Below are 23,201 nucleotides of genomic sequence, written 5' to 3'. Positions count from 1 at the left end.
CGACTCTCTCGTGAAAGATCTCTGGAACCGAGTTTACTCCCGAAGCTGTTTTTCATTGGGTGCTCAGCTGCCAAATGACATGACAGTTGTCGGGATGGCCAGACAGTCCTCTGGCTCCACTGTGAGCTTTCACAACGTCCAGTATAAAGTGGACCTTAAGTCTGGCTTCCTCTGCAAGAAGACCACAACCAGGAAAATACTGGTGGACCTCAATGGAGTCATGAGACCTGGTCTGAACGCTATTCTTGGACCGACAGGAGGCGGAAAGTCCTCTTTCCTGGATATTCTTGCTGCAAGGAAGGACCCGGCAGGTCTCTCTGGGGAGGTTCTCATAGACGGAGCTTCACAGCCTCCCAACTTCAAGTGTCTCTCAGGCTATGTGGTTCAAGATGATGTAGTGATGGGCACACTGACGGTGCGGGAGAACCTCAGTTTTTCTGCGGCACTGCGTCTCCCAAGCTCAGTGCCTCAGGGGGAGAAGGAGGCTCGTGTGAATCACCTGATCAGAGAGCTGGGACTCACCAAGGTGGCCGACTCCAAGGTGGGCACACAGCTGATCCGGGGGATCTCAGGCGGGGAGAGGAAGAGGACCAGCATTGGCATGGAACTCATCACCGACCCCTCTGTTCTCTTTCTGGATGAACCCACCACAGGCCTGGACGCCAGCACTGCCAACTCTGTCCTGCTACTGCTGAAAAAGATAGCCAGTCATGGACGCACCATCATCATGACCATCCACCAACCACGGTATTCCATCTACAGACTTTTTGACAGCCTGACCTTGCTGGTTGGTGGCCAAATGGTGTACCATGGGCCTGCACTAAATGCCTTGGACTACTTCACCAACATTGGTTATGCCTGTGAAGCTCACAACAACCCAGCAGACTTCTTTCTAGATATCATCGATGGAGACTCTAATGGTACCACTATCACCAAGATGCAGGGCTCTGAAGAACTGGATATTGAGGAGTCGAGCAGCCCTGTGCAGAGCGTTGAAGAGTGCCTGGTGGAGCAGTACAGGAACAGTTCCAACTATAGGGATACACAGGCTGAGCTGGAGCATATCACCCAGGGTAAAGAGTTCATCGATCGGCCACCGGCCACCGTCACCTATAACACCTCCTTCTTTCACCAGTTCCACTGGGTTCTCAAAAGAACCATAAAGGATCTCATGTTGAATCCACAGAACTCCGTGGCCAAGCTGGGAGTGGACATTATCCTGGCTTTCATTGTGGGTGCTACCTTCTTTGAGATCAAAGATGACCAGGGTGGAATTCAGAACAGGATGGGAGTCCTCTTCTTCATCTCCACCTTCCAGTGTTTCAGCGCTCTGTCTGCAGGTGAGCTCTTCATCACTGAGCGGAAGCTCTTCGTGCATGAATACATCAGTGGCTACTACAGAGTGTCTGTTTACTTCCTTTGTAAGATCCTGGCTGACATCATCACTTTGCGCACTGTCCCCACCTTCATCTTCTGTTGTATTGTCTACTACATGATCGGTCTTAGAGCCACAGCTTCCGCCTTTTTAACCTTCTCACTGACAGTGATGGGGGTGGGGTACACTGCCACGGCCTTGACCGTGGCCATATCAGCAGACATGAAAACGTTAGCTATGTCAAACGTCTTGATGACCATCACCTTCGCCTTCATGATGATCTTCTCTGGTCTGCTGGTGCACCTCCCCAGCGTCAAGTATTGGCTGGCCTGGGCCCAGTACATCAGTCTTCCTCGCTACGGTCTGAATGCCCTCAAGATCAACGAGTTTGTGGGTTTGAAGTTCTGTGAGGACCTTGTGATGCCTCCTGACTCCACCAACTGTAGTGAGAGCCTAGATGGCCTAATATGCACAGGGGAACAGTACCTGGACTATCTAGGAGTAGGATACACCACATGGGATCTGTGGAAGAGTCATGTGGGTCTGATTATCATGACCGTCATCTTCTTCATCATCGCCTACCTGAAACTTCACTTCATGAAGAAGTTTACTTGACCCTGTAAAGCCCAACACATGAATTGGACAGAAGATTCCTATACACACACACACACACACACACACACACACACACACACACACACACACACACACACACACATACACACAGCTGAACATCAGTTTAGCTTCTTTGATTTTTCAGCTCATGCATGTGATATGGGTTCTTAAAGAAATAACCTGTAAATAGTTGGTTGGTTGATCCAACAGGAACAGTCATTCTTTCTTCATATATTTTCCCCTCAGAACATATTTTTTGCACTTAGAATGCTTGGAAATAGTGTCCTTTCATCCTTAAATCTTATGGCATTTGAATATATTTAACTCAATGGTATTTTTCATTAGCCTTTGACTTATTTGTCATCTTGCCAACTCCATTTTGTCACTGACCTAAGCACAGACGGACACAAAAATAATGCCTCTGGCCACAGCTGTGGCTGGATTCTGTAACTATTACTATAATATTTTGTGTTGCTCTTTTTCAACCTGTCATGGATCAGTCTAGTCTTGGTATGTTACTCCATTTCAACCTGTTGTCAACTTCTCCCTCTCTCTCATCATGGTCAGTAGTCAGTATCATGGTCAGTAATAACATGTCAGTATCATGGTCAGTAATAACATGTCAGTATCATGGTCAGTAATAACATGTCAGTATCATGGTCAGTAATAACATGTCAGTATCATGGTCAGTAATAACATGTCAGTATCATGGTCAGTAAAAACATGTCAGTAGCATGGTCAGTAAAAACATGTCAGTATCATGGTCAGTAATAACATGTCAGTATCATGGTCAGTAATAACATGTCAGTATCATGGTCAGTAATAACATGTCAGTATCATGGTCAGTAATAACATGTCAGTATCATGGTCAGTAACAACATGTCAGTATCATGGTCAGTAATAACATGTCAGTATCATGGTCAGTAATAACATGTCAGTATCATGGTCAGTAACAACATGTCAGTATCATGGTCAGTAATAACATGTCAGTATCATGGTCAGTGACAACATGTCAGTATCATGGTCAGTAATAACATGTCAGTATCATGGTCAGTAATAACATGTCAGTATCATGGTCAGTAACAACATGTCAGTATCATGGTCAGTAACAACATGTCAGTAATAACATGTCAGTATCATGGTCAGTAAAAACATGTCAGTATCATGGTCAGTAATAACATGTCAGTATCATGGTCAGTAACAACATGTCAGTATCATGGTCAGTAACAACATGTCAGTATCATGGTCAGTAATAACATGTCAGTATCATGGTCAGTAATAACATGTCAGTGTAATCATGGTCAGTATCATGCTAGTATCCTGTCAATATCATGGTCGGTATGATGCCGAGTCCTGGGCACGACGATAAACTGCAACCGCAGGCTGCAGAGAGGTAGCCCCTTACCTCAGCAAGGGCCCTTTGGCAAAGGAAATGTCCCTACTGACAGACCTGGTCCTTCTGCATGCTTGTATGGTACGTCCGATGGTACCCAGTCTAGCCAACACATCGGATAGGAGAGGGAAACTCTGATTCCAAACCACCTGCTGCCTGGCAGGTCATTCCTCTTAGGAACAGGCTAGGAGAAGGCAACTCTGACCCCAAAATCCACCTGCTGCCTTGTAGGCTAGGTCTTTTTAGGCAAAGGCTAGGAGATGCCCACTCCGAATAACAAAGCTGCACCTTCTTGGGCCGCCCTACACGTGGCAGTTTCTGCACCTGTTGGGCAATGACCCTCTGAAGGCGAGAGGGTGGTGAGAGGACTGCACGACCGCTCAACACCTAAAACAATCTTTGTGCTGGTAAGACATGCAGGTATCCTGCCCAAGGCACCTGACATCCACACCAGCCCATGATGCCACTATCATAAAGGTTGAGAAACACTAAATTATAAGAACATTTGATAACAGCCTTTAATATTTTGTCACAAATGAATCAATCTATGTCTATTGAGGATAAAGACACGGAATTCTGCCACATACAGTATGTTTTATTATCTCTTATGATTATAAATGCTGGACATTTCTTATTTCACACAGAACTGAGGTAATCCCATTTGGATCGCATTTGGACATCAGCGTTCCATCACATTTAGTTTCTGAGACATGGACATTTAACAACATGAACAGAAATGCTCAGTTGGTACAAGCAGTTAATGACCTGAGGTTTGAATCCCGAAAAGTAACAGTTTTGGACATATGAGGTTTCCACCCGACAGAGATGTTATATTAGGCCACGGAGCTCCATAACAGAGTGTACAAATGGGGTCCCATTTGGTTCCATTTGTACACACTCAAGAGTTACACGGTCCATTTGGTTCCTATACTAGCTATCAATCATTTCCCCCCGGGGACCCCCTGGAACCACCTCAAGGACCCCTGGCTGGGGGTCCCCGGACCCCACTTCGAGAGCCCACTGCTGTAGACCACGTGCTACATCTTCAGCCAGGTCAGGTCATCAGATCTGAAACGAGACACAGAAATAGTTGAGCTGTAATCAATATTTAAAAACAACAGAAATCCTGTGCAATCTAATGTATTATTAACCCATTAAATCCAGGAACGCATCTCTGTCATTTTAGACTTCTTTGGCTATTAGCAAATATACTTATGTTGCTATAATCAGTGATTCTCAACATTTTTCATGTCAAGGACCCCCAAAATTATATGTATTTGGCCGCAGACCCCCCCCCCCCCTCATCTAAAAAAAAAAAATATATATATATATATATATATACATTGAAAGATTTGCACACATTTTCAAGATTTTTCAAAAATAGCAGATGTACAAGCTCATAGTGCCGCGCTATGAGCTTGTAGATCTGCTATATTTGAATAGCCAAAGAATCTTAAAATGACATAGATGCATTTCTTAATGGATTAATGGGCACATTAACAAGTCTCTCAAGTCAAACTATCGCTTCCACAATCTTCCAATATTACAGACCGTCGTCAGACAGACAGACAGACAGGTCTGTAGTTCCGCCCCGTAACAGAACAGAGAACAGAAAGCTCTTCAGATCAGAAGGATGTTCGACGAATCACAATGCAGTGTGATCGACAGAGTCAACACATCTGTCTTGAGAGACTATGGACAGATGACCTACGCCAGGGGTCTTCAACAGGGGGTCCGGGACCCCTTGGGGGTCTTCAGAGTTACTACAGGGGGGCCCGCCAAATCTTTGTGTGATAGGAACAATTTTTTTTACATTAACTACTTGAACCTCCAGCATCCCTATTCTGAGGAGAACCTTAGCCAAAAATAGCAGTTCTACAAGCTCTCAACAAACGCCTCACGATGTGTTGAGAGCTTTATCGGCTATTTTCGGGAAAAGAGGTTTGGTGTAGAGGGACAAAAAGAGCAGACCATGTACAGAGTGATAGGTCAAGTTTACTAAGTATTGACGTATTACGGTTAAATGTCTGAAAATACACATTAACATGAATCCAACATACACTGGTGATAGTGATGTCAAACAAGTCTATGAAGCTGTCTATGAAATCTATGAAAAAGTTGAATCTACAACACAATTTAATACCCCCACTACAATATGTAGTGGGGGTCCCTGCTTCATCGCTCTCTCAGCTAAGGGGTCCTTGGCCTGAAAAACGTTGAAGACTCCTTGATCTAAGGGGGGGATGTGTGAAAATGTTCTTCTATAACGACATGCCCAAAATAGTGGTTAATAAATGTATGGTTGCAGACAAGAAAACACGTATCTATAATGTTGCACTCAGCATTGATCTGAAATCAGATTAATCTGCAAAAAAATAACAATTCTACATCGAAAACATTCATAAAATACATGTATTTGAGGTTAAATGTGAACACTAGGGGGCGGCAATTGCCATCCCCTGAGACCCAAAATGACGCCCTGGTGTTGCGTGACGTAAATAGCAGATCTACAAGCTCACAACGCGTCACGAAAGTGACACGTTGTGAGCTCGGAGATCTGTTATCTACAGAGCACGACACCGGCACGCAACTAAGTATAAATCAGGTTTAACGGGGGTCTCACACTCACTGAGCTTGTGCCTTTGTTATGGTCATTCCTGTGGACATCAGTTCTGCTAGGCGAGCCACAGCGGGGTCAAACATCAGGCTGGCTGCCGCTACCACCACCTCCTCTCTTCAGAGGAGAAAAACACCACACACACACACACACACACACACACACACACACACACACACACACACACACACACACACACACACACACACACACACACACACACACACACACACACACACACACACACACACACACACGTTTTATCATCATTTGGCTGCGGACGCCCATCTGAAAATAATTTGTGCCAGGGACCCCCATAAGAGACTTTTGTTGTATTGAACATATTCAAATGTTCTTTTTTTAAATAGCAGATCTAAAAGCTCACATTGCGATGCGTTGTGAGCTTGTAGGATAGCCATTTTCAAATAGCCAGTGTATATACGGTTAAAGTGGTTACACTGCAGATTTTGAGGGGGACGCCCTGGAATCCTCCCAAGGACACTTTGAAAACCACTGGAGTAGAACAGTTCAAACACATTTCAACTCTGGCAGCGAGCAAGAGTTTCACAGAATTGCACCCACTTGTCACCTGTCATGTTGCCCGCGCCTCCCCACCTGAATGCTCGCCTCTCACTGAAAACAAATGACTAGATGTCAATCACTCCGCCTTGTGAATAGACCTTTAGTCTGCTGGTACTCACTTGATATAAAATGCCAGGAACTTCCTTTCCTCCACTTTGCCTTTGAATAGGATTTCTGTGTATCCCTCCCCGAACCCTGCAATTACGAAAACAGGACAAATTGTGAGATGGGAGAAAACAGGTTTCAATCTCAATATAGGATGGTTTTAGAACACTGAACCATAATGGTTGGTTGTCGGGCTGGGCAAAATCAAATATCACGATCTTCCAAAAAAAAGGTTTTAACTATTCAGTCACCTGTGTATCTGATACTCTTCCCAAGCAACACAGTCCAGAAGAATGGGACAGAATCAATCTTGGTTGGTTTCTTTAGCATGTTTAAGGCGGCTGCCCTTCCTGGGGTCCGAGAGATGACAAACAAAACAAAACGATTTAAATCATTCAAATCATCATCATAGAATATCGTCACTGCCGGGCGGAAACCTCGTTTCAAAATCACTATTTTTATCGAATAATCCATCAAAGTATAACATGGGGCATTCATTTATGAAAATACGTACAGAGATGAAATATGGATCCTAAGGTTTCTGCCCGACAGTGACAGTGGTAATAATCTTTTTGTGAATGCCTCAGTGTTGTACCGTGTGCTTGAGCCATCTGCCAGTGAGCGATGTTGACCCTCTGGTCTCCACGGATGGTGAGTGGGAAGGAGGTCACGTCTCCTGCCCCAAACACATCAGCTACGCTGGTCTTCATGAACTGTAATGGGACGACACCAATGTGCATCACAGAACTTTTCTCATTCTTATTAATTTCCATATAATTATATTCAAAAAAAGCAACTGATGATGCCTAGATATACGGCGTAGCATGTACATATCGGAAGCTTTAGCAGTAAGAACTTATTGGATCTGAACCTATAGAGTGCAAGTTTATGTAGGTTCTTAGGTGCCATCTTGTTCATGTCAAGCTTGGTTTTCAGCCAACACCTCATTCATTACAAAGTGGTTGTTATCATTGTCATCTAAATGCCTTTCATAATACCTTGTCAACAATCACAGCCTTCTTGGAATCCACCTCTATCTGGCTTCCTGCCAAGAAGTCAGAATTGGGAATGACACCTGAGGGAGAAAAATCTATAATCAATACAATTTAGTTTTTATAGATTCTCTACACAAACAAGAACGGTCTACAAATGTTTGCCAGGCTACAGCACTCTTAGTCAGGAAAGTTAAAGGGATTGTAGGCAACATTAAGCCTAAATTTTAAGAATATTTATATATACATATTTAGCATTTTTTCCCCTCTATCAGCCACTATATAATGATGCTGGGGTGTTTTCCTGCATTGAAACACAGTCCTCTTTCTGAAATCCGTATTTTCCCTATTATTTATGTTTGTCCGGGACTTAAATGCATGGACGCGCATGTGCGCGTCCGTGCACGTCCGTGCCCGTGTGAACTGTTCGGGTGAAACCGAATGGGACAGCCGACAAAAACGGAACGAGCCGCCATTGTTTCTGTGGGCAGTTTTAACTTTGAATTGACTACAGCTACATGTAAAATGTACAAAACAATTGCATACAGGAAAGGAAACGTCTTAGCTCCACTCAAATCATGTATGCATCATTACAGCTGTCCCAATTCTGTTGGCGTTTAAAAGGCATAGTATGCAACTTTTCCTTGTGTTTACATAACAAAACAATAAATACATTTTACCCATCATTTCCCTCTACACCAGAAGTTATCAGCCACTGGCATAGTGTGGTGGTGTTTACCTGCAGAAACACACTGCCCTCTCGCTGTATTTCTGGTGTTTTCACTGTTTGTTTCGGTAGACAGGGATGTTTTTGGGCAACCAAAACAAACAGGTAAACACCACCACTGGATCCAGTGGATTTCCACCACCGGGGTAGTTTACCAGGCTAGATGACTGCTGGTATAGAGGGAAATGATTGTGTAAAACATTTATTATTTATTGTAATGTAAACACAGGGCAAAGTTATGCTATGCCTTTAAGGATTTTTATCTTAATAATAATAATTTACCAGCTCCTACAATCACCACGTCAGCCTCCAGGACGGTACCACTCTTCAGAACCACCTCCTTCACCTGGAGAAATCACATTTACTATGAATATCCTGGGTTGATTCTACAATATCAGAACATTTTGGTGTCAGCGTGAGCAGTAATGGAGAAAACGATCTCTGTCGGGTGGAAACCTCATATGTGCAAGACTGTTACTTTTCAGTATTCAAATTCAAAAGCATCAAAAGTAGCAGATCTACAGGCTCAAATCGAGCTTGTATATCTGCTACTTTTGATACTTTTGTGTGACGCTGTAGTATGATCAAGTAGGGCGCTAATTTACGAAAACAAAACGCTACAGGTTAAAATACGGAGATAAGAGGTTTCTGCCCGACGGCAACGAAACGTAGAATTACCTTTCCATTCTCTCCCCTGATCTCAACGACGGCGTCGTTCATGTAAAACTTGACATTCTGTTCTGCTAGCATCTTAAAAGGAGAAACATGGTTAGAACTAGAAGCTCTCGACTTATATTAAGACCTGAGGCCGATTCTAAAAATGCCTTCTAAATCAGTAGTTCTCACACTTTCAAGATTTTTCAAAAACGTTCAAAAAATAGCAGATATACAAGCTCACAGTGCGGCACGAAGTGACGCGCTGTGAGCTTGTATTATCTGCTATTTTTGAATAGCAATGCAAAAATCTAAAATGACAGAGATGCTTTCCTGGTTTCAATGGGTTAAAAGGCAGGGTAAGTGATATTTTTTTGGGTGAAAACAAAGTGTTTTCTTAACAGGTTTAAGTATTATATTATGATAGTAATCATTGCTATAGAGTGTTCATCAGTGTCTCTCCAGCTCTTTAATAAATAGAAAAAACTATTTTCAGCTGGGTTGCCAATTTCAGCCAATCAGGGTACCTAGAGTGTACCCATTCATCAGCTTCAATTTGATAAGTGTTCCAGTTCCAATTTTGTCTGCTCATTTCTTTGTGTCGTCAATGTCGTCGACTTCCAATTTCAATTGTTTCATCTGTATCCGGTATTAGTTACTGAACAAACACTCTATAGCAATGATTACTATCACAATGTAGAGCTATTTAACACGTATTAAAAACAATTATCATGTCAAAGTGGATTCACTTTGTTTGGGCACTCACAATGACAGACCACTAGGGGTCAATGTTTCCTACCTGCATAGTCATCTTGCCAATCTGCGGGCCCAGAGAGCGCTCAAACGGGTACATTGTGGTGCCAACCATGCTCACACTGGAAGCTTTGTCTGCCAAGTAGGATGCCACCTCCATGCCTATGGCACAAACATGACACCAGGTTGTAATGGAATGTGATGCAAGATATGTCTAACCCAGGGGTCGGCAACCTTTTTGACATGAAGAGCCATGATTTGATTTTCTTGACAGTCAAATAAAATACAGATTTTGATTGTCCATAAAACCAATATTTGTTTTCCCCAAGTCCCCTCTCTCTCACACACACACTTATGTCCCCTCTCTCTCTCTCTCTCTCTCTCTCCCAAGTCCCTCTCGCCAGTGATCACCCTCCCCTGTGCCAATGTTGGCAGCCGTGCCTAAGGTTGCCGACCCCTGAACCCTCTATAATTACTTTACTGGTGTCCCCCAGGGGTCTATACTTGGGCCTCTTCTTTTTCCCCTCTACATCAAATCTCCTCCGCCAAAAATATATCAATATTTTTGACAAATGTGACCAAGTACAATGCATTGGGATGCAAGGGGACAGCCTTTTGCAGATTATAAAAGTATAGAATGTAAGCTTTCAGATGATGTGTCATTTATTGATATATTTGAAGAAGATATGGTCAATTTGAGGCTTGTTCAGCCAGAATAGGCAAATCAGAGAAAACGGCTTCCAGGCGTTAACAATGGGTAAATTATTCAACCCCTAACCAATCTCCCCATTGTCACCTTTCAGTCAGCTGACAACTCATTATAACACATTTTCACAAAGTACTACTCAATAGCCTAGACCAGTGGTTCTCAAACTTTTGTAATTTCAAGGACCCTCAGTTTTGTTAGCCTATTTTAGTCAAAGGTTCACCTTTTATGACATGTGTGGAATAGGGACGGCAGGGTATATGTGGTCAAATAATGAAACGTAAACCATATGCTATCTGGGAGGAAAAATATACAGTGATAAAAAAAATCCCCCAAAGCAGTGAGGACAAAATTATAATTATTAAAACATGAAATATGTTTCATCAGTAAGGAAGCGGAGGTGAAAAGCAGATTAGATTTGTCATTTTAAAGCTAATGTCTCCAGGGTAGGAAGGTACAAACCAGAATGTCTGGTCTGGGCTACAATATGAGGAAGCGTGGAAGCAGGAAATGAAATATACAGAAATAATCAGAACATCGATGATCATCATAGTCATGTCTATTTTGCAGCAGAATATAAGAGTGGATGTCTTCTTCAATAAATATGTCTTTCGCCAGCAAACTGCACACCATTCCACTGTTTTTATTTATTTTATTCCATTGTCTTAGCCTTTTCTTGTGTTTTTACTAATAAAGTAGATTTTCTTTTGTAAAGCATGTAAAGCGTCTTTGGGTACTTAGAAAAGCGCTATATAAATTTGAAATATTATTATTAAATATACCTACTGTTGCTATTGGTATTGTTGATGACATGTATTGTATATGAACTAGAAACTCGAGAGTTCGACACCTACGTGCATATGGAGATCTGTGTGTCTGTCAGTCCTTGTCCCTTGCGCTATTTACATTCATGCACGTTAAGCTTCATTTAAAGGGTGTCGCTTGCCCCACAGAAGCTTGTAGGTCTGTTAGTTTTGGCGAGCAACTCTGTATGACGCAGTACAAAAGGTGGCACACACATACCTGCACGTACACACTGGTGTCTCCCTCTATTCTATCGGGCTTTATTCTCTCCCCCATCTCTGTCTCTATCCCCCCCCCCCCCCCCCCCCCCCCCCCCCCCTCTCTCTCTCTCTCTGTGGTCTCCAATTGTATAGATAGATTGTATGTCTTGTTGATGAATTGAGTTCATACGACCATAATGGAAACAAGACCCTCCAGGGCTTTTTGTGTTATCCTTTTAGCATAGCTTGTACCTGCCGTACTGTTTGCAACCTGTTAATAAAGTAATCAATCAATCAGTGTAATCACCTATGAAGGAGGCTCCAACAACAACAGCCTTGTGGCCCACAGAGCAGCTGTGGATGTCTTTGGCGTCTTCATGAAACTGCAACAACTTGACTCCCTGAAGATCCCAGCCTGGACAGCTGAGTGGCCGCGCTCTATGAAGAGAACAACAACCAGGTGCTTTATGACACTGGTTCTCAAAGTGGGGTCCGGGGACCCCCAGGGGTCCTTGAGAGGGTTCCAGGTGGTCCCCAGCAAAATGAGGAACAGTTCAAAAACATAAGCCCTATTATATTTTATGGCTATTCGAAAAAGAATAGCAGTTCTATAAGCTATGAGCTTATAGATGAGCTATTTTCATAGCACATAATCTTTTCAAATGGCGGTCCGTGAATTTGGGGATCTTAGACATATCTCAAATCTCTATACAAGAGATTTAAGTGTAAGTGGAAGAACCAGATCGGTGTACTATTAAGATTCATTCAAACCTTCAGATGTTTGATAATGTACATTCAATGGGGGTTGTTGTTTTATATCATTTTAAGAGGAGAAATGAGCATATAAAGTGTAATAAGAGAGAGGTAGTGAATCCAACCTGCAGCCAGTGGAGATGAGCAGTTGGTCATAGTGATGCAGAGTGCCGTCATTCAACGTCACCTTCTTGTTAGATGGGTTTACTGACACCACCTGCAACATGAACATACACGTACATAGTATGTACACACCCATGGATTAAAGCAAAACTAAATCTCTCGACTGAAAGTTTTTGTCAGGCCAAGTCCTAATCTGCGATTTGTGAAACGGTGTGAAAGGAGCCACGCACACTTGCGCTGTGTTTCCTAAACAATTGGAACAATATGTATAATTATGATGAATTAGTAATATTGTTCTAAACCTTTGTTCTTACAAATCGGACGTAGCGACTGAGAACTTTAATCCATGCACAACTCACTACAACATGACCAAACAGTAGGCTACATCAACTCTTACAAGCATATGATTAACTACATTAGATTAAGTATTTCATCGCTGTTGGGTGGATACCTTGCATATCCAAAAGTGTAACTTTTCAGGGAATGGAAAAAATAACCTATGTTCCAATGGGTCCAATGTAGTTGTTGTTTACAAAGGGAGACAACGCTGGAGCAACACGGACAGTTTAAGACTTTTATTATTTAGGTGCATGTACAAATAATGACTGATGTTTCGGGCTTACGACCTTCCAAGTCATGAGTAGTTATTGTTTAGTCACAAGCTCTTGTTTATACTTTTCATTGGTTCAAAATATATCAAACTCACAGACAGACTTAACCATTTTCAACCTGGTCTCTCTATTTTGTGCATGTCACTGGAGTTGAAAACTTTGATTCAAAATGTGTTTTAAAAAAGAAAAAAACATTTGTGTTACTTTTGGATGATTTGGTTCTTTGTGTCCTGCTCACCTCCTTCTGTGTCCACACCTCGATGTCATACTGTTGGAAGAAGTCACTGGAACGCAGGAGAATGTTGCTGCTGTCCAGGTTCAATGCCTGAGAAGACATCAATGTTTCTACTATGACGTCAACAGAAAACACAAAAACATTTTTAAAAAAACCTCTACCTCCTGTTGAAATCAGATTTATAGATATAGTGAATGATAGGAACATGTAATATGATACTGTATAGAGTACAGCGAACTAGATCTTTGCTTCTTGAAACTAAACAAAGCAACTCCTTCAGCAAGACTCAACATTATAAATAACACACTATGGAAACACTCTGGGCCAGCACACGTTCCACACTCAGGGACACAGTTAGATAGTTCATACATGGTTTATTGTAGAGAAGAGGGCCAGATGGTCAGAGCAGTTGTAAATGCTGTCATGACAGGGTGTGTGTGGGGATGATTTATCCTGTGTTCATAGAATATCAATCTCTATCCTCTCCCGTCTTACAAAAAAACTACAAAATGATGGGAGCGTGCACAAAAATAACCCACCTGTAAACCTGTGATGTGACAATGAAGTTGTCACTGACTGCTCTGACTGAAGTCACTGGAAGATTTGAGTCAAAGAGACGGGGAGGACCAGAGGAGAAGAGAGAGAACGTTTCAGCCACACTGGCATGACCATTGAAGTTGGCTCGGATATACAGAAATGCAACCAATCAGACTTATCAAATCTGAAAATGTATGTTGACATAATGCAGACAGGCACGTAAGTGAAGTGGACCTACTGGACCCGTTAATGTACTGTATGCTTTGTTTAACTGTAGACATGTTGTCTTTTGACGACATTCCTTTCTTAGGTTAGGTAAGGTAATGTCACACCTAAAGTTAAAACTTTAATCTCTTTTGATGTATTGTTATACAAAGCATGAGTTCTGATGAATCAGCCTACAGTATAACTGGTTTGATTGTTTACTGTAAAAACTTTCCACTCATATGTTTCAACTAAGACATATCTTCTATTAATTCACCAAATCTCTGTGTGTCACTCTGTTGCATCTTGGAAAGCGTACGACCAAACTGTCTCAAACCTGCCATGTGTGTCTCATATGACCCTGAGGTGTGTCCCATCGAATGGCATTTCAGACAGTTGTCAAGTTTGTCAACCTCTGCTTTAGTGTGTATCCCATAGGACTTTATTAATGATCACCCAAACCATCTCCACATGTAGATCTGCTATTTGTTATCTGCCAATGTTCGACCCCATTGGCAGAACGATAGGGTTCAAGAGGTTAAGTATGTGCTCATCTTTTAGAATGAGTTGCTAAAGCATGGTTTTTCATTAACTCGATCAACCCTACACTTACCTTACTCAGTTTGGGTTTATCGTATGGTGGCAGTGTGTCTCTGGTAACCATGACAACTCGACCCTCAAAGCGGTTCTGTCGCAGAGTCTCAGCACACAGCAGAGAGGCGGGGCCTAATGGACACAAAAGACAGAGTCTCAGCGGACATAGCTGAGTAAGGGCTGCCATAGCTGAGTGGTTAGTGAGCCCGCCTGGGAAGCCCTGGTTGTCCCAGGTTCGATTCCAGGCCAGGCCAGCAATGTGTCGATGAGTGTCCCTGAGGCGGCGGGCGTTAGTACTGCTAGTTTATATAAGACCAGGTGCGGCGTCTCATTCAAGTAACTCCCACAACCTCTTGCTTGCTCAATGGTGTGCAGTGTTAAACATTATACTCCCAGTCTGTGGACCTGGGGTTCGAATCTCATTGCGGACTATTTGTTTTCCACGACCCAGTGCTACTTTTTGCGGACTATTTATTTTCTCTGATAAAACGCTACGGTTACTGAGGTTAAGGTTAGGAGTAAGGTTAGGTTTAGGCATACTTTTACTGAGGTTAAGGTACAGGTTAAGGTTAGGAATAAGGTTAGGTTGACTCTTGAGGCATAGTTGCAAAATCGCTACCAAGACGTTTAACCAGGCAGAACTGTCAATCACAGCTCGTCCTTACCGGGTCTTGCATAAACTAGCGGTACTAACGGCAGTTGCGTCCCTGAGCAAGACTCTTAACCCCTAATTGCTCCCCGGGCACCGTAGAATGCTGCTCCTAGGATGGGTAAATGCAGAGGACAAATTTCACATATGTGCAAATATACAGTGCAAATATACAGTGACAAAAAAAACACCCCAAGGAGTGGAGACTATTCTATTCCATCTATTCTACACAGCAGAGAGGCAGGTAGTGAACACAAAGGACAGAGTCTCAGCACACAGCAGAGGGCTTTAGTTTGGACTAAAGTGAAGGCATCAGCTGGTGTGCTTCTTTGCATTATTTTAGAAAAAGGACACTGAAATAAAAATTCAAATAACCACCAGACATTTAAGCATCATTGTACAACGATGCCGCACCACCACATCACAGATGTGACACATTGTGAGCTTGTAGATGGGCTATTTTCAGTGTGTGACTCCGTCACACGACACAAATCAGTCTTTTTAGTCACCCATGGACTTCTGTTAACCAGTATTTTGAAGTAAGAGTTTTTGATAATACTGATAATCTGTCATCTACTGTATAAACACACTATAAATTCCAGGAATATGTCTATGTACGCATGTATGTAAGTATGTATGTATGTATGCATGTATGTATGTGAATGGTGCATTTATATAGCGCAAAATTGTCCAGTGTCGAATAACTCATCACACTTGGCATTTGGATTCCTGAGGACCTAAGAAAGGGCGGTGTTGAGTGTGAAGTCCATCAGATGAGCGGTTCTCCAGAACCGGTCCGCTCTGTACGGGACTGAAGGAAGTCTTGTGATGGCTACAGCCCGACTGATGCCAGAACTTTGAGTATGATGCCGAGCCTGATTTTGGACAGTCCTAGACCACCGAATGCCAACCTACAAGCGCACCATGCGTCATATCCATATTTTTACTTTTGAAAATGTTACGATATGCCCAAAATATACAGAAGGAAAGGTTGAAAGTGGTAAAAAAAACATAGGCCGCATAACTGATTACATTACATTACATTACAGCCATTACAGTCATGATAATACCAATGTTGTTAAAAAGTCAAATAATAACCGATATATCAGCCAGGCCGATATATTGGTTGGTCTCTAGTGATGTATGAGGTCCTTTCTTACCCCCTCCTATCAGCAGGATGGTATGGTCCACTCCTGGCACCCTGCTGCTCATCTCCTTGACCCTCTTGGTCAGCTTTAGAGACTGGAACAATCCACAATAAACAATCATGGAAGTATTTTAATGTTAATGTTATTCCAAGAAAAGAAACTCAGTCAAATTGACATGTCTGGAATCAAATTGTCTAACTCACTTTTTTGCTGATGGACACATATACGCTGCCATCCTCAACTTTGACCTGTGAAAAGAGAAAATGTATAAATGGAGCTTTAGCTACAGTTTGTTATGAGTAGACTCAACATGGCTCTGTAATGAAGATGGCAAGGTCTAATAGGACCTAATCACATACTACACTGAATCCTTAACACATTGAGTGCCAAAAACGGTCCAGACCGTTTTTGAGAAGCTACAGTGTGCGTTATGTGCCATAAACGGTCCGGACCGTTTTTGGCCAATTTTTTAAAAATATATTTTTCCCACGTGGGGCGCTCTAACGAAACTTTGGGATCATCCAAGTAGTCTCTAAGAAGGAGAGGCCGGATGTGGATCCATGTCAAACATGCTTCCGCTCGTCCGCTTCAATGTTAACTCCTTGACTAAAAGCTTAACATCTCCTATTTCTTTTTAACGTGGTGCAAATGAGCCGTTTTTGATCGGTGATCACTCTGCAATGGAGGATCGCGTTAGAAATATTATTGTTCCAGGCGTTAGTCGGGACCCTCCGCCGTCTCGCACGCAGGCTTTGTTTACATGCGTACATGTAAACAAAGCCTGTTTACACGCATCTGAGTTATTTTTTTCTTCAACTATTGGACTGCTACACTCCTCATCATGGACGAAACACGCGTCCTCGTCGGGGCTTCTACAGTACGCAACATATCAACGTAAATGGATGGAAGATATGCTGGCACTAGATGTACCCTATTTTAATAAACCTCTGGCACACGATGTGTTAATAGCAGATTAAATATGAAAAATCATCAGATTTTAAACACTACAGGCCCCTAAGGAAATAGGAGGCAAGTCCCTCCCAAACCTGAAAGAATATTATATTTAGTCTGTTGATGTGATAGAGAATTTGATGCAAAATGGAAGGATTTTGAATTGGCTTCAATTAAAATTCCAATCCAGACTTTAATTGGTAATAAGGTGCAGGCCAAAATCCCTTTACACCATACCATACCATTATAGACAGGCAGGCAGTACCTTGTAACAGGGCAGAGAGTCCAAACCTGGATATTCCTCAATATCTCCGTTCCTGACATTGAAACAGGCTCCATGAAAGGGACACCTCAACCGGTCTCCAACCAGTGTTCCTGAATCCACAGAGAACATGCACTATTTACATTATTCACTTTATATAAACACTTTGCACAAACAGCAGTCTCACTTATACAAATAGCACATTAATACCATTAGCATTGTCCATTTGAACACTCTGAGTAACTTCAAATTAAAAGGTTTGAGAACCACAGTTCAACAGTGTTTACCTTTAATAAGAGGAGCATTGTAATGACTGCACTGGCTTCCAATAGCGTTGTACTGGCCCTGGACTCGAACCAACAACACCTTCTGGTCCTCAACCATCACCTCCTTCATCCTAACACACACACACACACACACACACACACACACACACACACACACACACACACACACACACACACACACACACACACACACACACACACACACACACACACACACACACACACACACACACACACACACAACACACACACACACACACACACACACACACACACACACACACACACACACAGAGTTGTGTGACGACAAAACTGTATCAATCGTCCAATTGCAGCTGTATTAAACAAAGAGATGATCAAAACCACAATGAATTGTTGTTAATTTTGGTGCTTAAGAGACTTACTGTCCATCCTGCAGTTCAGACTCCTGACAAACCAGTCCAGTCACCACTTCTTCATTCATAGCTGCAAGATACCAAACACAATGTGTTCCCCCTGCTGACATAGCCTGGTAAACCCTTCCCTCCGGAAATCTTATTTGTATTTGATGCAAATGAGATTTCCAGAAGGGGGTGGGAGTGAACAGTAACTATAGTATAGTTGGATCATTTCCAGCACTTCCGTGACCGTGGTCAGGTGAAGATTTGTTTCTCTGTGGATTTGTCATCTATGAAGGTTACATAACAAATTGAACCACTCTCAGCTACATATGTTGAAAATGAACTTTTCAATGGTTTTGGCCTAAAATGCTGCCTGTATAGTAAATGGTTTGTGACTTTTTTTGTGTTGAGGCATTAAAAATTGATGTTGCTTTGATTGCTTAACCTACAGTATACAGGTATGTACAAAATCCACCCCCTCTCAAACTGAGAGTGGGTGGATTAGAGTTCACAAACTGATCATGTCACTTGGTGGTGGGCGGGCCCAATCTGAGCCTAGTTTGGTTCAGCTGGGGTGGGCCTATATAGGCTCAGGTTGAACCAGCAGACAAACATTTTGTCTGAAGGGTAGAGATTCACTGCAGGAAACCCACAGCTATGTGAGCACTTCCGATGCATTATAAGTAAGTTTGTTTTCTGTTTATTAGACTTTATGTTCCTTGGTTTATTTTGCTCGATAGACATTTATGCCGGTCTGCTTATGCTTTCTGTTTGTTTAAGTTACTGGTTGTCTGTTTGTTTAAGTTACTGACTGTTTCTGTCTTTCACTCCTATTTAGTTAAATCATCACCACCACCATATCATCATCATCATCCTCATATGTGTTGTACACAGACTGGCAATAAAACACTTCGAACTCTCAATCCTGGTCTGGTCCAAATGCTCTTGTCGGCATACTGGTGTCGAGGTGTATTAGTTAGCCCTTCTAATTCCATGATTAGTTTTGCTGCCTAACCCCTTGAGATGCACCATCTCATTTTCGAGGGGGTCCGTGGTTCATGGTTCTCAGCAGTGCTATGTCCAGGCAGTGGCCTGGGGTGGCATAGGCCACCCCATGTGCCAGCCCAGGTCCGGAGATTGATTAGGAAATGGCTCTGAGAAAGCCATTTGAGAGACTGCTCTCTCAGTCTTGGTTGAAAACTTGTGTATGTGAAGTGAAACTTGTGAATGTGAAGTGAAACTTGTGAATGTGAAGTGCCGAGCAGAGCGTTCACAGCCTTCCCCTCTTGCTGCCCCAGCAGCTAACATCACATGACTGTTTAGATGACAGCAGTAGTCATGATGAGGAGTGTAGCAGTCAAATAGTTGAAGAAAAAAATAACTCAGAAAGTTTCATAAACCATGTACTGTACAACATTGTAGGCCAAACCATTGAAAGTAAAATTCAGAACATGTTGGTCTCTCACAAATTGTGCACACATTTTTGCAATTGACAAGAGGGCTCAATGTGTTTAACCTTCATAGATGACATTATACAGTACTTTTAACTTAACTTTATAAATAAAGCATGCGCATCAACACTTACTTCGCCGCGTGAGGGCAGTGTTTCTTCATTTACAGCTAAGTATGCATGGATCAGTTTATGCCTACATAGTTTATTTATGCTCCCTTTTGCACGATATGGTGTCGCTGCCGACAAGAGCTGCCTGATCCACAAGCCAACAAGGCGTCGCGACGCCTTGTTGGCTTGTGGATCAGCTCTTGTCGGCAGCGACAGCCAGGTAACCTCAGGTAACTGAGTGTGTTATGATAGAATGGAACCTATGTTTTACAGTCTATGAATGAATGGGAACCCACCTGACTGTGACGACAGATGAATGGATCTGAATGGAAGACGAAGATGAAGATGCGTCAACTTAGTCAAAACGCGTATAGCTCGAGCGAGCATTGAAAATCACGTGGAAATGAAAAGTGGATGATGTCCCGGGGTGGGTCTCTCTCTCTCCTCCGTGACTCTGTTTTATAATAACAACACGTGTGTTTAATAGAAGTATCTATCCATGCATCCCTCCAAAGAACGATCCAGGCTTTTAGAATGACTACTAAGCATATTTCTTTCGGCTTTGATTTTGAGATGCTCCAACGACCTAATTACCTCCGCTCCGTGGCACTGATAAAACACACACGATCAAAAACCACTGCGTTGTTATACAGTACGTTTACTACACCCGCCTGCTATCCAGGGCATTACCGTAACCTCCCACTGCGAGTACAAAACTACATTTCAAAATAAAAGCAACATAGCACCACGGGATCGTTTACCATTAGTCAGTCAAAATAAATTAAACAAAAATAAATTCAAATTAAATAATAAATATAATGAATATTAAATCACACAAAAAAAAAAAAAAAGTGCAATGTTTATTTCAGACAAATATAGGGTTTGACTTCTAGAAGCACCTTTCTTTGTCATTCAAATTGTGTGAATAATTGATTTAACTAAATAATAAACATCAATGGATGTATTAATTTTTTTTAATCACATTTGTTTGGCTTCCCTCATTATGACCAAGGATCTCTAAAAATGCGAACATCGTAATTTTAATTTCAGGATTATCTTTATTGTCACGTACAGGTTTACAGAAGTAGGAGTGGGTGAAATTCGTTTTCGTGCATATAGTTCCCAACTTCCTATCGTATAATTATTTCCATAACGAAAGGGAAGAAGAAGGGGGGGGGCAAAGGAGATCAAACAAGAGAACAAAAAACAAGTATAACAAGTTATCTACATAACTTGTTTGTATTTCAGCTGGTATTTGAAATCTCCTGCAGCGTTTAAACCGAACTCCCTTTAAATAATGTTATATTTATGAAATCATCTAGGCTATATTAAAAAAGATTTGAACTTGGAGCTCAGTTGAACTTGAACTCATTTTAGGCTGTGCTTTCTAACTGTAGCCTTGTTAACAGACATGTCAGTGTCATACAGTATGATTCATTTACAGCATGCATGTTTATATTTGCTTATGTTTATTTTATTTGACATGGACATCACAATCACATTGGACAGATTGACCAGATGCAATGCTTGAGTGTTCTGGCTCAAATTTCTATACATTTGTATACATAATGATACCTTGTGAAATGGGACATTCTGCATAATGAGTATTTTCTACTTATATATATAGCAGCTATGGCTATATTATGGCATACATTTTGATACCAATACTTTTGTACTCTTACTAAAGTAACTTTTTAATTCCTGACTTTTACTTGTAGGCTATAAGAGAATTTCTACATTGCAGTATTTATACTTTTACTTAAGTAAAACATGTGAGTACTTACTGCAGAGTTTTCCCTCGCCCGCTGTCCAATGAAAATACATATACTGTAGAAGAGGTTATAAAAGGAGCTAAAGGAGATCATAAAAGACAAGACATATCAACGTTTCGGTCTGGACACTGGGTTCCAATGTAAGTGATATTTTTGGGTTAAAAACTAAAGGTTTATTGTTACAAATGTAAAGCTCTATATATATTCCAATCGTAGGCTATAATTATTTCTATTTAAAGTACCCTCTCCAGTTCTTTAGAAAACAGTAAATATACATTTTCAGGTGGCATGTCAATTCCGATTCCAATTTCATCCAATCAAAGATAATTTATTAGCTTGTGTTCCAGTTCCAATTGTTTCTGCTCATTTATTTGTTTTATCACTTCCCATTTGAATTGTTTATATTCTGAATTGATTGATTTATTTGACTCATTGATTGATTGATTCAATACTTTAACAGTCCGAAAAAAAGCACAGAAAGCACAAAGTACAAAAGGATGCTAAAAGGATTAAACCCAAGAAAGAACGTGGCTTGTTTCCATTGGGGCCCTGTTAATGAGCTCTCATGTTCCGATTTTAACCATTTTTAAATATTCTGAGAATTCCTTAATATTTTAAAAACATTTTAACAACATAAATCTTGCATTGTTACAAAATATCTTCAGATGGAGGTCAGTTGCAAAACAGTTACAGCGTGTTGTCACTCTCTCTGACCACTTAGTGTCGCTGTTATACAGAAAACGGAATCCAGGTTTCAAAATCCTTGAATAACATAAACGTGGTCAGCGTTGCCAGGTCCGCTTATTATAAGCGACTTTGGGCTCGTTTTTCTTTAAAGTAGCTTGTAAATATTGGTAGTTGCGGGTTGCTGTTTTTTTTCTTTTTTGGGGGCTTGTTTCTAAAGTGTAGTTGATTATGTTTGGGCTTGCTGTTTAATGTTGTTTAACCCAGTGGTTCTCAAACATTTTCATATCAAGGACCCCCACATTAATATGTATTTGTTTGCAGACCCCCCATCAGAGAATATTTTATTTTCTTCAAGACCTTTAAAAAAAAAAATAGCAGATCTTCTATTTCCAAATAGCAAGTGCTCATGTTGCCTATATAGTCGCTTCTTTTGGGCTTGTTTTCATAGACCTGGTTGCTTGTTTCTTTCTCAGAATCTGGCAACACTGAACGTAGTGTGTTATGTGATTGTGTGTATGTGTAGCCACGCCCCTTCGTAGTAGGGCGGGCGCGGGTAATCCTTGTTGTTAGGTTCACTCACACACACACATACACACACACACACGCACACACGCACGCAGATGACCACAAAGTTACACAAGAGATCAGTGTGTTGAATTACATAGAGAAGCTTCAACCACCACGCCAGCATCAATCAACCACTGACCATCATTAACATCATTCTTTTTATTTGATAATTTTATTTTTGTTGGCTTTTTCTTCCCATCATCATCATCATCATTACAGAACACATTCACATCCACACCTCGTGTCAGAGAGAGAGGGAGGGAAAAAACCTCACTTTGACACATTGTTTCCACGCCTCCTTTCTGCAGACAAAAGCGTGTGGTTTTCTTTTTTTATGAATGACTGACTGACTGACAT

General features: G+C 41.6%; 2 protein-coding genes across 3 annotated transcripts; one reads left to right on the top strand and one right to left on the bottom strand.

Annotated features, from left to right (window-relative positions):
• Positions 1-94: 94 nt before the first annotated feature.
• On the top strand, positions 95-1,990 carry LOC311050466 (broad substrate specificity ATP-binding cassette transporter ABCG2-like; the record flags this gene model as incomplete). Its single annotated transcript, XM_084064550.1, has 1 exon — positions 95-1,990. The coding sequence occupies one exon, from the start codon at positions 95-97 to the stop codon at positions 1,988-1,990; it is 1,896 nt and encodes a 631-aa protein (XP_083920676.1).
• Positions 1,991-3,957: 1,967 nt separating this feature from the next.
• Positions 3,958-20,457, bottom strand: aifm4 (apoptosis inducing factor mitochondria associated 4). 2 transcript variants are annotated; one of them, XM_084065582.1, is made up of 19 exons: positions 20,115-20,457; positions 18,282-18,410; positions 17,878-17,987; positions 17,594-17,703; positions 16,581-16,625; positions 16,390-16,471; positions 14,600-14,712; positions 13,249-13,335; positions 12,402-12,493; positions 11,831-11,961; positions 9,860-9,975; positions 9,085-9,156; positions 8,689-8,752; positions 7,686-7,762; positions 7,283-7,400; positions 6,939-7,037; positions 6,702-6,777; positions 6,013-6,117; positions 3,958-4,451 (listed from the first exon to the last, which is right to left on the bottom strand). In XM_084065582.1, exons 2-19 carry the CDS (start codon positions 18,380-18,382, stop codon positions 4,421-4,423), a joined length of 1,629 nt encoding a protein of 542 aa, XP_083921708.1. In that variant the 5' UTR covers positions 18,383-18,410; positions 20,115-20,457; the 3' UTR covers positions 3,958-4,420. The 2 variants fall into 2 exon arrangements, with proteins under 2 accessions (XP_083921708.1, XP_083921707.1); XM_084065581.1 differs by having other exon boundaries at positions 18,282-18,342; positions 20,115-20,456.
• Between the last annotated feature and the right edge of the window lie 2,744 nt (positions 20,458-23,201).

This window comes from Gymnoscopelus microlampas, assembly GCF_963454915.1.
Source record: "Gymnoscopelus microlampas genome assembly, chromosome: 8".
NCBI classification, from domain to species: Eukaryota; Metazoa; Chordata; class Actinopteri; order Myctophiformes; family Myctophidae; genus Gymnoscopelus; species Gymnoscopelus microlampas.
The sequence above is the reverse complement of the archived record's forward strand: the minus strand, read 5'-3'. Positions and strand labels throughout refer to the sequence as shown.